This window comes from Manis pentadactyla, chromosome 14 (genome assembly GCF_030020395.1).
Source record: "Manis pentadactyla isolate mManPen7 chromosome 14, mManPen7.hap1, whole genome shotgun sequence".
NCBI classification, from domain to species: Eukaryota; Metazoa; Chordata; class Mammalia; order Pholidota; family Manidae; genus Manis; species Manis pentadactyla.
The window spans coordinates 44013905-44030217 of record NC_080032.1 but is presented as its reverse complement, the minus strand read 5'-3'; the positions used below and the strand labels follow the sequence as shown (position 1 = coordinate 44030217).

Below are 16313 nucleotides of genomic sequence, written 5' to 3'. Positions count from 1 at the left end.
AAGTGGCTGCTCTGTGAACTTTCAAATGGATTGAACGAAAAAGTTTATACATGGCTTATTACAAAAAAAGTCTTGAGGTAGTAGTCTCTGCTACTCACAGTGCCATCTTTTACGTGGCTTATCTCTGATGGCTTTTCTGGGGCACTTCAGGGGATGGTGACCTCCCCTATGCTACAATAAAACATGTCTGCACACATGATGAGGGGCCACTGCATTTGAGTAAATGTAGAGATGCTAGGTCCCTTAATTTTAAAAAGTGACAAAAATTAGCTCCTAGAAGTGAACTTGGATAGAAAGTATTTAACATGGTCTACTTACAAAAAAAATCTTTTTAGAGCTGAGCTGATAAAAAGATGTTGCAGAGAGTAAGGGCATATATTTCATTGTTGATTTGTTGGTGAGCAGAGGTTTTGCTTTTATAAATCAACATAAGATGTGTTCTCTGTATTTTGAGAAGAACTGGATCCATTTCTTAGTGGTCTGAGCTGATGCTCTGATCAGTGCAACAAGGAGCTGTCATTCTCTTTCAGTATTTGAGCAACTGTTAAAAAGTTCTGAGTCTTTCTTTAAAAAAAATGGTTAATTGTGAGGCAGTACAAACATTCTTTCTGCATAAGACACATAAAAACCAGCCCATCACAACAGACAAAACATCTCCAGAAGATTTCCACTGTCTTCGAGGTAAAATTGGGCAAAAAAGATTCTCCCTGTATACACTGCAAGTATGGGGTAGAAATGTTTTTTTAAATCACAAGTTGGAAGTGTAACCATCTTCATCTTTGGCCACTGTGAAAAACCACATTTCATTTGAAAAACTCCTTTATCTTTTCCTAAGATAGTTTGTCTTTACATTAAATGATCTTCACCACCAGCCTAGGAAGGCTTCTTTCTGGGTTTATGATTGAGACAATCCTAGAAACAGGATTCTGATCTGAGATAAGGGCACAGTGGCTGAGAAATCTAGCTTTTTGCTACATGATTTCTTCTTTTAAGCAGAGCTCTGTTGAATCAGGCCCTAAACATCCTGTGATCTTGGGAAAAGAGGCTAATGGGTTTCTTGATCATCATGAGGACATATGCCAGGCAGGGACATGAGTTAATAGGCTTGATTCTCTCTTTGTTTAAGTCAAGAGCTAATAAGCATTAACTTGTCTGTAAAGCACATTCAGTCTTTAGAGTCACTTTGGGAGCTGAATATTAAATGGAATTTTCATTAGAGTCTCTCCCAGAATTCAGATTTACCATTAGCAACTGATTTGAAAGAATCTCAGTGTTACATAATCAGGTAGGTAAAGCCTTCTGAATTGGGGCTAATTTAGAAAAAAGGCCCAATGGAATCACTGAGCTTTTGGAATGAGAGAATGTATCAAAAGGAATGTACTTTTATTACTTTCAAATCAAGCCAATAAAACTGTGCTTTTTAAGAGACAGCCTGCAAGTCTCCCAATTAATAAATAGGACATATTCATAATTAGTTCCATTAAACTCCTTCTGCTCATTATTTTCATAGCTTTAATAGCAACATTTAGCTCAATTTTTTGTTAAAAGGTTATAAATTCCAGACCAAAGGGGTCTCAGTGAATGAGAGCACATTCCATTCTATTCTAAAAAGCAGTCTTACAGGTGTGAGGCCTTGGGACCCTTAAGAATGACCTCTTTCCAGTGGAATACATCATCTCAACACTTTTAGCAGGCCCCTGCTAAGTGTCTCCTGACCTCATGCACAAAAAGTAGGGAATTTGCATGCTAAATCTTCTATTAGGGAAACTGGGGCACCTTAGTTTGAAAAGGAGATAACATGTTAATTTTGGGGGTCTAGGGTCAAAGGTTAGGAGGAAAGGGGCTAGTTGGAGGAGGGGAAGGAGAGAACATAAGGTGGGTGATGGAAGAGAAGGACTGAATTGTCTTATACATTGTAATACATTTTTGCTCTAGGGTTTAGATCTTGTGATATTTAGTTTGAAATATAAAAGGTAAATAAACATTTAACAAGAAAAAAAATTAGAAGTCTGTTCCTGACTTAATATACTTCCTTATTTATAAGACATTAGCTGACTACTGGGTATTCCACTAGGTTAAGCTTTATTTACTTTTATGGTGAACTTTATTTTTCTGGCAAGGTTGTTGGACCAAGAGATATTTACCAGAAAACCTAGCTTAATTTTGATGATGAAGACTGGAAATAGGCAAATTTAGGCTTGTTTTTGGGAAGTGAGCTGACTGTTGGTCACTGATGTAGTCCTGTCAAGTATCTCAAAGTTGGGACTTTAGAGCATAACATTAGCTAATGGATGACCAGAATTTACTTATTAACTGCTGTGCAGAAAGCCCATTTAGATAATTTCAGAACATAATTGAATTAAGTAGCCTCAAAGATCCTAAATGGAAGCCTTAAAAGTGAGCTTATCCACTCAGATTAACACTGGCAAACACCCTATGGTAGAGAGAACTCCGCTTCCTTAAACAATGGAGATAAGACAGGAAGAGAAAGGGTTATTCCTTGGGATGACAATGTGTTATAAAATATCTATGCATTTCTAAAGTCAAAGTGAAAATTTTATGAATTTCTTTTCATTCTATTATTTGACTCCCTGCCTAAGAAATCAGATGTTACACTCACAAAACTTTATTGAGTTATTTTTGATTTACAAATAAATAAATAAACCCAGCTCTTAAACACGCCAGACAATGAAGAGGACAACTGGACACCCGGCTGATCACAGGTCACGAATGTTGGAATTTGGTTCTGAGCTGAACTTAAATTTAATGCTGCATGTTGGTGGGATCCTGGGAGGGGTCTGCAGCTGGGCTGGGCTCCAGGCTCACCGGCCCCGCGGCAGTTACCTTGCAGCCTTCACACGTGATGCAGCGGTAATGATACCCGGTGGCTTTGTCCCCACACACTACGCACAGCTCGTCCTTGTCTAAGTAGCTGGGGATGTACCCTGTGAATGAGGGGAAAAGGAACATGAGGAAACCTGGTAAAGACAAAGCCACACCACAGCCAGGAGGAGGGCAGGAGAGCATTGGGGTGGGGAGGGGGCAGGGCTGCCTTGTTTTTTACATTTTATTACCATCTTTGGTTTAGGGTTTGCATCTTGTGATCATTTAGTTTAAATAGAGAAGGTAAGAAAAATCTAAAGAAGTCTTTCCCTGACTTAACACAATTCCTCAGGGTCCTGTACTTATCTAGTACCTTATGTCACCTGTAGAGAGTTAATATTAGGCCCAGAATGCCTTAGAAATAGGTGTGATTGCCCTTGCTGTGCAGGTAGGGACAGAGCACCAACAGGCAGCTGGAGCAAGTGAACCACACAGAAAGGCCAGGACTGGAGGCACCTGGAGTGCTCTGGGTTCTGGGTAACACAGTCTCTTTTCAGAAGGTGGTCTTAGAAGCCTTGATCCACTTTGGAGTTAAGGCACTGTGCAATTCATTCCGAGAACTCTACAGCTGGGAAGGTCTTGGCAGATCACCAGGCCAATGAGATCTTGGGAGGTCTGGCCTTCCTGCAGGTCACACCAGCAGTTAACCGCAGAGACTAAACCCACATCTCCAACCGCTGGTCCTCCAGTGTAAGCAACACTGGTCTTCTTTTGAAAAATTGACAATTAACTTTGAATAGAGTGAATAAGGCTATCTGAAAAGTATTAATTGGGTAAACTTGTGATACTATGATACACAGCCCCAACACACTAGAGAGTGTGAAATAGCAGAGGTTCTACTTACTAGGAGAAAAAGAAAACCCGACTATGTTAATTTTCTTTGTTAGTGTACGATTAGCGTATTGGTTTACGTTGCTTGACTCAGGAAACTGAAGTTTTAAAACAAAAACAGAAGCAGTTTACTCCCCACCTATCTTTGACTCTTTCCCTTCCTTGTAGACAATGTTCAAATACATGAACCTGACTCAGAAGGGCAAATTCAGCTTCACATGTATCAACAGTTTATTGAAGAAGCACATAGCTTTATATAAGACCAAAAAATCAAAACAAGTCTTGATAGGTATGTGGAGATGGGAGAGGCTGAGAAAATCAAATCATTCTTTCTCCTGGTCATGGTCCCTTATAAAATCCTTTGATTTAGTAAATTCTTCCTGGTTTAAATAAAGATTAGCCATGTTAAAATGACAGACAGTTCACTGTATGTTTTACCATGACATTTTCATAGATTAAACTAGGTCACCGAGGGCTTACTTTTCAGAAAAAAGCCATAAAGAAAACAGAAGAAAATGAACCCTTTTCACAGCTTCTTAGAAATTACTTTGCTCAGACATAATTTTAGAAAAGTGCCCTTCTTGGGAGGGAGATAAATAACTTTAAAGTGAGATGTGGTAATGTGCATGATTATCTTTTTAAATATCACAGCTTTTCTTAGTTTACTTTTGCATCATGCAAACCATGATTCATTTGTTGAATTCACTTAAAGAGTTTCAAAACTCATCAGACATTTTAAAAAAGAGATTTGTGGGAGGGATTTGGGCAAAAATAAAATGGGGGGACTATAATGATTTGTGTTTTAATTCAATCATTCATCTATTCATGAATTCAGAAAGTACCATTTTAGCATCTATACGTTCTTAGCACCATGCTTGGTGCTGAGAATATAAAAATAAATAAAACATGGTTTTTTCCTTTGGAGCATATATGTAAGCAACTGAGTTCTGTATTTCCAGTTTTGACTAGAACTTTCTCAATGAGAAAAAAAAGGTGAAAATGAAAGAAGGGACATGAAAAGATGCTCAACAACATTGGAAGGAAATGCAAACTCAAACCGTAATGGTGTACCACTGACCATCCTCTGGGTGGTTATGATAAAAATGACAAGACAGTAACAAATGATGTTGAGGACATGCAGAAATTGCAACCCTCATATGTTGCTGGTAGGAATGTAAAATGTACTTCGGGAAATAGTTTTCAGTTCCTCAAAAGGTTTAACATAATTATCGATGATGCAGCAATACCACTCCTGGGTATATACCCAAGAGAATTAAACACATGTGAACATTACAAAAACTGTGCACAAGAATGTTCAAAACAGCATTACTCATAATATTCAAAATAAGATTCAAATGATGAATGCATAAACAAATGTGATCTACCCATACAATGGAATATTATTCAGCCATAAAGAGGAATGAAGGGCTACTACAAGCTATAGCATGGATGAACCTTGAAAACATTGAGCTAAATGAAAGAAAGCCAGACCTGAAAGGCCACATACTGTATGATTCCTTTTATATGAAGTGTCAAGACTAGGCAAATTCACAGAGACAGAAATTAGATTAGCGCCAAGGTCTGCAGGGAGGGGAGAATGTGCAGTGAGTGCTAAAGGGTATGAAGCTTCTTTTCAGGGTAATGAAGATGTTCTGGACTTGCCTAGCATTGGTGGTTGTACGACTCTGGAAATATACAAAAACCCCTCACTGTATGAAAAACAATTATTTTCTCATGTATGGACATGTTTTGTATACTTTGTGTGAATTTTATGGTGTGTGAAATAAGTCTAATAAAGCTGTTATTTAAAAAAATGAAGAAGTGAAGGAAATAAAAAAGGGGAAAAAAAAAGGGGGAAAAAAAAAAGGGGAAACTCTTTGAGAAGCCTTCCTGCTCACCCCCCAGCCCCCGTCCAGGTTGGGTGCTCCCATTCCTTGGGCTTCCCCAATGGCAGCCCTTATTATCTGCATTATAACTATCTGTGAGCCTAGAAGGCATGGATCAGATCATTTATGTGGAAACCATAGTGTCTGGCCTGTGTTTCCTCTGATGGATGGCATCACAATTTTTGAAGATCACGGCTGTAAGTTGACATTGAAGAACATACGGGAAGAGGGTTATTTCTGGAACCTGCAGATGGGCAAGCTTGAAGCCCAGGCATGTGCCTGAGAAGGCTAAAGATCTCAATACAAATTAGCAAAAACCAAATTTACCTATCAATTCTTTACCACAGAGATAACCACTGTGGCGCATGGGTGTTTCTCCATCTTACATTAGTATGTGTGACTGTGTGCACATATGCTTGTGTGTGCATTGAAACACAGACTTAAAATACATAAAGGAAGCTTGAAACAGCAAAGTAAGCCAATTATCAAAACAGGCGTCCTTCTGGTAAAGGCAGATGGTGCACACGTCTCAGTCAGTGTTGTCAGGAAAGCTAATCTTGATCTCTAATGCCTGGAGGTTACGTGGAGTTGAGCAAAGACTTTTGAGTTCTTGGTATCAAGTACAGATGGCAGAGAAGAGGGGGAAAGGGGTGCAGGTCACATGTGAGAACCAGTTGTGATACCGTTGGCCACTGTGTTGCTTGTGGGACCTGCCTTGGGGGCACTGGAGAAAGTTGACTAGAGTGAAAAGATGCAGATCCGCACCATCTCTCCCCCTGCCTCACCGCCATTTTTGGTGCTGGCAGCAGGATACTGAATATTTCCTCTTCCCTGTACCTCCAGTTTATGTAGATGGCCAAACTGTTTCACCTTTAAGGTTTCTGTGAACCCGGGAATCCTACGATAATTCCATTTGTGAGTGGAATGAGCTCCTTCCATTTTCTGACTGCTAGTGTGGTGGGTGGTTTGTTTTGCTCTCTTACTTCTCCTAGAATGACGAATAAGTGATTAAATATGTCTTCAGTTAAACCATCAAAACTTCTACAGTAATCGACTTAAACTGGTAGCAGTTGCTTACACGATCATTCAGTACATCCCACCTGTCTCTGTCTTTTCTCTAAAATATTAACTTGGAGCAATCTTATGCACCTACTACAGTCACTACAGGCATACATCAATCATTGTGCTGAAGTCCATTATGCATCACTAAATAGCTTCCATCAGGGGGTAACATCCCACACATCAACAGGGAGATGGGGATTCTCCTGAGGCTATTGAACACACTTGACACCATCACACACTAACCAATTCTCCTGGAGAACTTAACCATTTCTTGCTGTCCTTGCTCCGTGTCTCCATCTTTTTCCTTTTTCATGCTCAACAAAGGAGTCACATGCTGGCCCATGTGCCCAGCTAAGGAAGGTGCACATGGCATGTTGGCTCTGTTGCCAGGAGTGGACACTAAGAGGATGTCAGTGCAGATGGGGTCTGTCTAGAGACAAATACGAGAAACATGACCCTGCTCATCTGCGAACTGCATCTGCAAGCTGTACCAGGAGTCTGACACAGCAGTGTGCTCAACAACAGCCCAGAAAACAAGTGAGACCCACGATGATATGTGGGAAACCAAGGGTGGTGTATTTTCTCTTCAGCTCTTATATGCTCAGGTGCATGATTTTTTAGCTTAAGTAACTATGCTGCTACTTTATCAAGCATATTATTTGGAAAGCAAACTCCATCAGTTTGTTCAACAGAGGATTTTTTTTTAGTTGACACTTGGCAATATCTGATTGATTGCTAAGATTATCATGTGTGTAAAATAGATAGTCATGGTAAAATAATGTGCACATTAAGAAAAACTTTTGTTAACAGCTTTATTAAGATATAATTCACCTGCCACACAATTCAATGGCTTTTAATATATTCATAGGGTTGTGAAATCACCACCACAATTAATTTTAGAGCATTTTTATCATCCCACAAAAGAAACACTATATCTTACAAGTGATCCCTAATTCCTCCCATCCCCTCCACCCCCTCTGCCATAAGCAACCATTAATCTACTTTCTATTTCTACAGATTTGCCTATTCTGGACATTTCATATAAATGGAGTTATATAATATATGTGTTTTTTTTGTGATTGGTTTTTCACTTAGTGTAATGTTTTCAAGGTTCATCCATGTTGTAGCTACCATTCATTAAAAATAACTCTTGATCCTAAGAGGAACTTGGTATGTGGAAGGGGGAAGTTGGGTACATTCGTGGAAGTTGGGAAATCATGCAGTAGGCAGTTAGCTTGGCTTCTGGGTTTGAACTGGATTCAAGGTATTTCCGTGCAGGGGTAAAGTCAGAAGCCTGGCTAGTCCTCGGAGAAGAAACACTGGTACCTCTTGTCACCTGGCAGACACAAAGCCCTTAGGGAATAGAACATAAGGTAAATTAATCTTGATGGTAGATGTAAAGTAGAAGGTGCTGCCTAGGAAGGCAGATCGAGCAGTCGGGAAGAGGAGCTGAGTTCAGAGATCATTTCCATTCTGGCTAACCTTACATTCTGTGTAAGACCACTTGCCTAGCAGAAGCAATCCTGGAGTCCTAAAGGAGAGAGGTAATCCCTGGTGGCGGGACATACTTCGGGCAGTTCAGAGAGGTGGAGGAGGGCCATGTTCTTGGTTCATTTTGCAGAACTATCATCTTAGAGCCAGCCAAGACCCCTGAGTGGTTTGGGTCAGGAAATCGGATTAGACTATACTTTAACATCCCCAAGGAAGCTGAAATTGTTAGTATGTTTAGTCATTCTTCCAATTTTGCACTGAACCTCCTCAGGTAATCCCACAGTGCGGACCCTTCTGATGTAAGCCTGTTTCCCACTGGCATTTGCTATGCCGTATCTTTAGTGACTTAAAAAATCTTGAATGGCTCATCTCTTAGCTTTTTCTCAACATACGAACCTTGATTTCTTCTACATTTAATTCTTAGCATTAGATACCAAGTTTTGCATCCTGTTAATGTTTAACCCTCTGGTAAATGCTACATCCATCCATCCATCCACTTACTTATTTAACAAACATGTACGGACCTAGAGTGTAAGACCCCGGGTACGAACTTGAAATGGCACTAACTTTAAAGGTCTTTCACGGCTGTGTGCAAATTCTCAGTAGAGCTGTGCAGAGGTTCCCCTTTCATAAACTCTTTTCTCAGAACAGCAATCATCCTCCTGCTCTCCCTGCCACCCTTGTGGAATAATGGGCATCTCTGATTTACACTTTGCCGTCTGGCTGGCTGTGTCCTTGCTGCTGGGGGACAGAGACAGTGGGGTCCCAAGTCTTCAAGTTCTAGAGCACTGGTGGCTAGAGGAGTGAAAGGGAAGCAGAAGGAGGACCAGTTCAGAGTTGTTAATCCAGAAGAGGTGACAGGACATGATGACAAGCAACTCTTGGAAGTCTTAGGGCAGAAAAAGGGGCAAAACAAGTTTCAGATGGTTTCTTCTGAATTGATGATTCCTGAAACCAAGATATATTCACTTTAAGGGCTAGGGCATAACACAGTTTCACAATGAAGAAGTCCCTAGCTAAATTCCCATCTCCCTGTCCCTGTAAGACTCAAATTCTTAGTAGCTGACATAATCTTTCAAATCTACAATTAAAGCTGAAGCACTTGAAGATGCAAATCACTAGGAAATGGAACAGATTGGTGTAAAGAGTTTTAGTCAAAATTTTGATTGAAAGGGTAAACACACTGGTGGTCTACATGGCTTGCAGAGTGTTTACAAATATCAGCCAATGTTTAAAACCAGGGGATCAGGCAATATTGAGACCAGATTCTCACAGGGCAGCAAGCAACTGAACTAAGAAGGGCAGCCCGCCTCCTAAGAAAGAGAAGTACTGTCCAATTCTCTACAGGTCCCACCATTCCCTATTGTGCCTCAACTCCAAGGCTAAATATTGGTGGCCACTGTGTTTATTCTTGTACTAAGTTTTCCTGTAAGTCAAGAAATATTTCACAGAATTTTTATCTTTGTCAAAAGTGGGAAGATAAAAATAATTCAAGAAAAATGAAAGAGAACATATTTCCTTTTGGAAATGAAAAATATTCTTGTCCTGTAATTTATAAACAATGTGTGTGTTGGTTGAAAAATGTAAATTAAGCAGTCCTTATGAACAACGGAGCCTCTCTCTCATTAATATCAGCTCTTTGATGCTTGTAAGGCATTGGAGTTTTATAATTCTGGCTCTAATGAGATCATTTCTTGTTTGAAAAGAGAGAGGGGTTAGAAGCTAAAAAAGGGGTTAGGAAGTATAGTTAGAAGAGTTGGGGAGTGGAGGAGAGTCGAAAGGGTTATCAGAAATGAGCTGGAGCTTCTTCTGATTTTGCTTGGAGAGCCAGTTTATGTCATTGGGCTTACACAGAAGTGCCCACAGTTATTTCATGTCTCGCATGTTTGAGACAAATGGGTATCTTTTCTTTATCTGAAAATCTATTCAGAATGAGATTCAAGGTTATAGCTCTAAAAATGGAGACTGCCAGCATTTCAGCCTGATGTTTCATGAGGGGAAGGACTGGGTGCCTCAGTCATCAGGATAATATCATTGCTGCTATAAGCTGTACCGGACTCCCTGCAGGTGACCCCGTGGTCATCGTATGTTGCATTTCACTGAGTGTGAAGTAAGAGATTATTGCCTTTGTGGTGCTCATGGCCTAGATAGAATCAACATTAATAAGCACATATGATGGGAAGAACACAAATCCAGAATATAGGAATGATCTGTAACACAGGTATATAAATAGTATGTCATGTGTATGTATGTATATGTGTGTTCAAGTATACTCCACTTTGAAACAACTTGATATACAAAAATCTAAACTTTTCATTATGAAAACGGAGGAGAGTTTTCACATTCCCAGAAGAGCTTTTACAAAGATTCTTTACTTCAGATGTTCTGTAAATTCTCCTAATGCGGTGGTTCTCAGCTGTGGGTGATTTTTCTCCCAAAAGGACATTTGGCAATATCTGTACACACGTTGGTGTCACAACTAGGGGGTGTCTGTGCTACTGGCATCTAGTGTATAAAGGCCACGAGTGCTACTAAATATTCTATAAGGCACAGGACAGCCCCCTAAATGTCAATATTGCTAAAATTGAGAAACTCTGGTTTATTACAATTATAATTATTATAATTAATTTCTTTTAAAAAGGTGACTAACCCAAATGATTCAGTGCTGTTGTATAAAATGAGGAATACCTGCCATGAAGCCAGGGCCGGTTGGGAGCAGGGGGCGAGAGTGGATGCTGGTTGTCTAGAAGAGGCTATGGGCTGTGAGCTGAGCTAGTGACCCGAGGCGACGCAGGCTGACAATGGCAGGGCACACATGGGGTGGGGCTGGAAGTGGATGGTCACTGGAAGAGAAGCGTCATTGGTTCAGGGATGGAAGGCAGTGCGGCAGAGAGATGGGTACATGGAGAAACAGGCCAAGGTTTCTGGAACAGAAGGTGTGGGCAGAAGCACAAGGTCAGCATCAAAATGGAGCTCTTTAGGGCAGGGAAGAGTTGATGGAGTCCATGTTTGATCGAAAGGTCATGGAAAATGACCTGAAAGTTTGAGAAGGAGCCTTGTTTGGCTGCAGAGGGCAGAGAAGAGCCGCCACTGAGTGGCTGGAAGCAGAAAGCTTTGAGGGGAAGTGGGGTGAATGTGAGAAGTGGGAAGGACAGGACAATGTAGTGGAAAGTATCTGCAGATGAGGCAAGGGGGTGACCGGTGGCAAGTGCGGAGGGAGCTGAGAGGAGGGTGGGACCAAGGACAGCTCAGGGGGGCTCCGCAGTCACAAGGAACAGGACGGAAGAATAGAGATGCTTTGTGAGCCCTGGTACTCAGTATCAGTACAAGAAGACGGGGCCAGAGAAGCTGGACCAGAGCAGATGGTAGATGGGGAAGGCCCTGGACTTCAGGCTGAACACACCTGAATGCTGGGTGCGCAGGGAGAAGCTTGGAGCTTGTGGGAAAGTAGGCATGGAGGGATGGGAGGTGGTAGATGGGAACGTCATACACAGGAAACAAGCAGTGCCGACATGGCTTCCCAAGCACGGCAGGCATCTGACTTCAGTTTCTCAGAATGCCTGGGACTCCTGCTATTGTTCTTCATCATGAGGAATGGCAGTGGATGCTTTAGCATCAGGTTAGGGCATCCAGAGAAATCTCTGATGGACACACCTTTGACAAGACAGATAACCTAATTCTCAGGAAAGAAAAGAAAGGGGAGTCAGCTCATGCTTTTGTCTGCATTTGAACTTAGTTTGGAAACTACTACTGTCCCTTACTTTGCTTCCAGCTCTGGGTGCTGAGAGGCACTTTCATTAAATTTTTTTGAATAACAAACATGTTCTGTATTTTTTAAAAGTGGCTCTTGTTTTCTGGAGTGGTGTTGTCTCTTAACAGCATGTGGGTAGCAGTGCCTAATCTGAAATCCTAACCTTGCATCTGCATCCTTACAATTATGTAAGCATTGTAGAAAAATCTGCAGTTGCATTGACATTTGAAGTGTTACATTGTAAAGACATGATGTCCTCAACATTTAGAGCGTTAGTATTCATATATGCATTTAGATTAAACAAATTCAATTAGAGAGAAAGAGTAGGGATGGGAAAGGGAGGCAGAGGAAGAGGAAGACTGAGGGGAAGAGAGGTTGAAGGGAAATTGGGTGGGGGAGACAGAGAGGAAGCCGGGGAAGGGGCGGCAAAGGTTGAGAAAGAGAAATGGAAATAGTGTGCAATACTCTCATATTCAGGTTTGTGGTTGGGAGTGATTATGCAATGGACTCATAAATCTTTCCTTTGTTTTATTTATTTTTTGTTTGTTTGTTTCCTTCCCTACCTGCCTCTCACTAGGCCGAATGTGATTCTAGGGCTTAAGGGTACCTATTTCCCTTGTAACTTTTTTTTCTGGGAGTACTTTGGAACCTCCCCATCCCCAGAGCAATCCTTCTCTGACTTTAAAAGATAGCCAAGGAAATTCTAATTAGAGATTGTATTTATTTGGGGCTTACCTCTTCTTTTTAATCCAATCCTCTTGATGTGGGGTCACTTCAAACATCCCCCACCTTACCGTTTAATTCCCATTTCTGGCATCTACACAATTATTCACACGAAGTCAACAGAGCTACAGAACATCAAAAAAGATTTCGATTCCTGTCCCCAAGACAGAGGGGTAACAAAAGGAGATTCAGAAAGGACAGTTTTATGTGGAGTTTCTGCTTTTTGTTATGGATTTTTCTTTCTCCAACACTAAAAATGCGGCTGTGGGACAAGAGCATGCACAATGAAAACCACGAGTGAACAGGATGTTCAGACCCCATCTCCTTGATCCTGGCTCAAACCCAGGAAACCCTTATTCTCTTGGACATGAAAACCCACTCTGATACGAACACACTGGCAGCTTTCTGGACATGCAGTTCCCAGAAAGATGGCATGTGTCCTGGGGTTCTTTTTATGTTCCCCCAACTTGGAAAAATCAACCATGTGTTCGCTTATATTCTATATAAAAAAATAAGACATTATATTTTGCATTTCAGCCCTCCTCAGTGGGAAAATTACATTGGCTCTCCTCTACTGCCAATTATTGAACCTTTATTTTAAATTTGACTCAAGGAACTGAATGTCATGCAAAGAATCCTGTGGAGGAGGGGTGCTCAGGACAGACACTCAAGGGAAGGATTCTGTTTAAACAGTCCCAGAGGCTGACTGGCAAAGCTGCCTGCAGAAAAGCCAGACGCAGGCTGTTTGGGGACTTGGGAATGTAAGTGGAATTTCTGGTGGGTACAGCCAGCACCCACCCTCCCCAACTCACCCCCATAAAACAAAATGATATTAACTTTTAACTCTGCTGAAACCACAGCCATGGAGAAGACATAGCATCCTGGCTGCCAGCTCCCCCCACCTCTGTCTGGGGAGGGACCAGAACTGGCTGAGAGATGACTGTTTCTAACGTACGTAACACATCACGGCCAGGTTACTTGAAAGACAAAAAATAAGGGGCTCATATCTTCTGAGGGATTGCTGGGATTCTTTTCATGTTCCCCCAACTTGGAAAAATTAACCATGTGTTTGCTTACATTCTACATAAAAAATAAGACATTATATTTTGAGTTTCAGCCTCCTCAGTGGGAAAATTATATTGGCTTTCTGCTACTGCCAATTCTTGAAGCTTTATTTTAACTTTGATTCAAGGAGCTGGATCTGACTTTTCCTTAGGTCATGGCCTCTGTACTTCAGGACCTTGGTAACGTTTTCCCCTTCTTGACTATAAATGTAAAAACCTCGGAAAGCAACACAAAGAGAACTAAAAGTCATTCTAAAGGCTACCATTAAGATAACCAGTCTTAACAGTGACTTTTGTAGCTTTCCTCCACTTCATCTATGTGTACTTATAATGTACTTTTTTTTTTTTTACAAGAAACTGCGGTCAAAGGCTAGAGACTAAGCCATCCTTAAAAAAAGAAAAGAAAAATTTAAGACAGCTGCATTACTGAAGATTATAGAGCTGTGGCGACAGCAATAAATGCAGATGGAGCAATTACGAACTACATGAAAACAGATAAAAATCCAGTTGAAATAATGAGGTCTGCCCCTGTGAACACCTGTTTATAGTCTTAATTTTGCCCTAAGGAGATATTACTGCCATCTTCCAACAACAATGAAAATCAATAATGGATCAATACGGATAAACATGTTGGGTGCAACCTTTTGTCCTAAGAGTCAGTTAACAGCTGGGTTCAGTTTTACTGGGATTTACTTACAGACTTGTAACAGTAAATAATGGCGCATTTAAGAAAATTTGCCTGCTTTGATTTAGTGAGTCTGGCAGGTGGCAGTGGCCTTTCAAAGGCATATGGCTTTGAGAAATTACATCAATATATGCATACAATGTGTCTTAGCCTCTTCACGGTCAAATTAATTAGCAAAGAATCCCCAGTTTAATGCTTTATAAGCAAATATTCTCCAGCACTGGTTGAAGAAAATATAGTGAAAAGATAAAAGAAGAAAGAGTGAAAGAGCCTGAAAATTGTTGCGGGAACATTTAAGAATAGCAGAATGCTCAAATGGCAAGACAGACACCAGTATTTTTTTGTGGTCCTACATTATGAGAGGCATATCCAGGCATGTTTAATGAGGTAATGTTAACTTCTTCTTTTCAAAGATAAATTACTTATAATATTATATGAAATAGAAATCACACAGTCTATCTCAGATATTCCCATTAGGGGACTTCCATGGTGGGTCCCTTCTAATAAATGTTAAATTCTGATGCCCTTCAAGAGGAGGTGGAACAAAATAAAGATGCAGATGAATGACTCTTCATATGTTTTATGCTGTAATTCCCTTCATGGTTCATGTTCGGAAGTTAGGAGGAGCACCAAAAATATGAACACAGTATATGGTAAAAACCAAACAGGGAGTTTAATTTTAGTTTGCTTTTTTTAGGTTTTATTTGTTTTCAGAACAGGCTACCTTTAATTGTAGAGTCATATTAGGAAAAGTAAATGATAATTTTTGCAGGAGCCACGGTCAAATAGACCACTTTCTGTTTTAAGATATTTCCACAGAGGAATTCACCTTTGGAGATCAATGGGCATTGTACTGCCACTTATAGAAACCTGTAAATTTGGTACCCTGTAGACTGTGCCCAGAAAAAACAAGTTCCTTGTATATTTGCAGTAGAATTTAAGTTATGTTTGAAAACATTTCTACCTGGCTGTTTCTACTAAGTTCCCTGAATTACTACCTGTTTCCTCTTTTATTTTATTTTTTGGTAATGCAAGAAATATTCTTCTGATAGGAAATTAAACAGCATTGTAAAGTGCAATATCCACATAGTGCACTTGTTCTCATCTTTGATATTTTGAAGGACATGTCATTTGCTTTCATATAGAGTTCATACCAGACATGCCAAACTTCAGGGACATAATGGCGATATATATTGTACTGGTTTCTTTTTGAGGTTTACATTCTAACAGCTTGGTATGGTTACAAGTAGATTCTGTAAAGTCACAGTTTACATGGATAAGTAAATATATTAAAATGAGCATTTATAAATCAAAACATATCAACATTATAGGACTATCAAAAATCACTAAAATATTTTACTAGTTAACCAAAATAAACTTTTACTATAAAGTGCCCAGAAAAAGTCAAATGAGTTTGTAATTTGAACCTGAACCAGGGGGAATGATCCCACTTCAAACTCCACAGTGCCTGGGAGGGAAGCCTTGTCCATATATTCTTTACCCAAGAAGCTGACAGTATTCACTTTGAGCAGCACACACACATACACACACAAACACACACAGCTTAAAGAACCAACACAATCCAGCTTTCATAAATGAAAAAAAAAGTGCAGGGTAATTTGTTGCTCACAGACCCCTTTCAGTCACCTAGCAATCTTTCTTCAGTGCTGTTTTTTAATTTCAAATGTTGAGCATTCAAAGTCAAAGACTTGATGCAGCTGATGCAAACTGTAGCTTTAAAACACAATGGAAATGAACACAGAAACTTTTCACAAATTTAAGTAACCTGGTCCCTACCTTTTTTTGAAGCGTACGATGGTGACTGTGCTTGAGAAAAAGTGGGCTTTTCTTCAGTGAAATATTCAGGTTGGCTGTATTGATTCAGGGCCATGTCCAAGTCAGAGTCCTTGCTTTTCAGCATGTTTCCAGGGAAACTA

At 40.3% G+C, this 16313-nt stretch overlaps 1 protein-coding gene across 13 annotated transcripts in view; it reads right to left on the bottom strand.

Moving 5' to 3' along the window:
* THRB (thyroid hormone receptor beta) overlaps positions 1-16313 on the bottom strand; it is a 370782-nt gene that overhangs the window by 29602 nt on the left and 324867 nt on the right. For all 13 annotated transcript variants that reach the window (XM_057491371.1, XM_057491372.1, XM_036886123.2 and 10 more), the window contains one exon: positions 2845-2945. In XM_057491371.1, coding sequence (XP_057347354.1) covers positions 2845-2945 — 101 coding nt within the window. The remainder of the gene's footprint in view (positions 1-2844; positions 2946-16313) is intronic.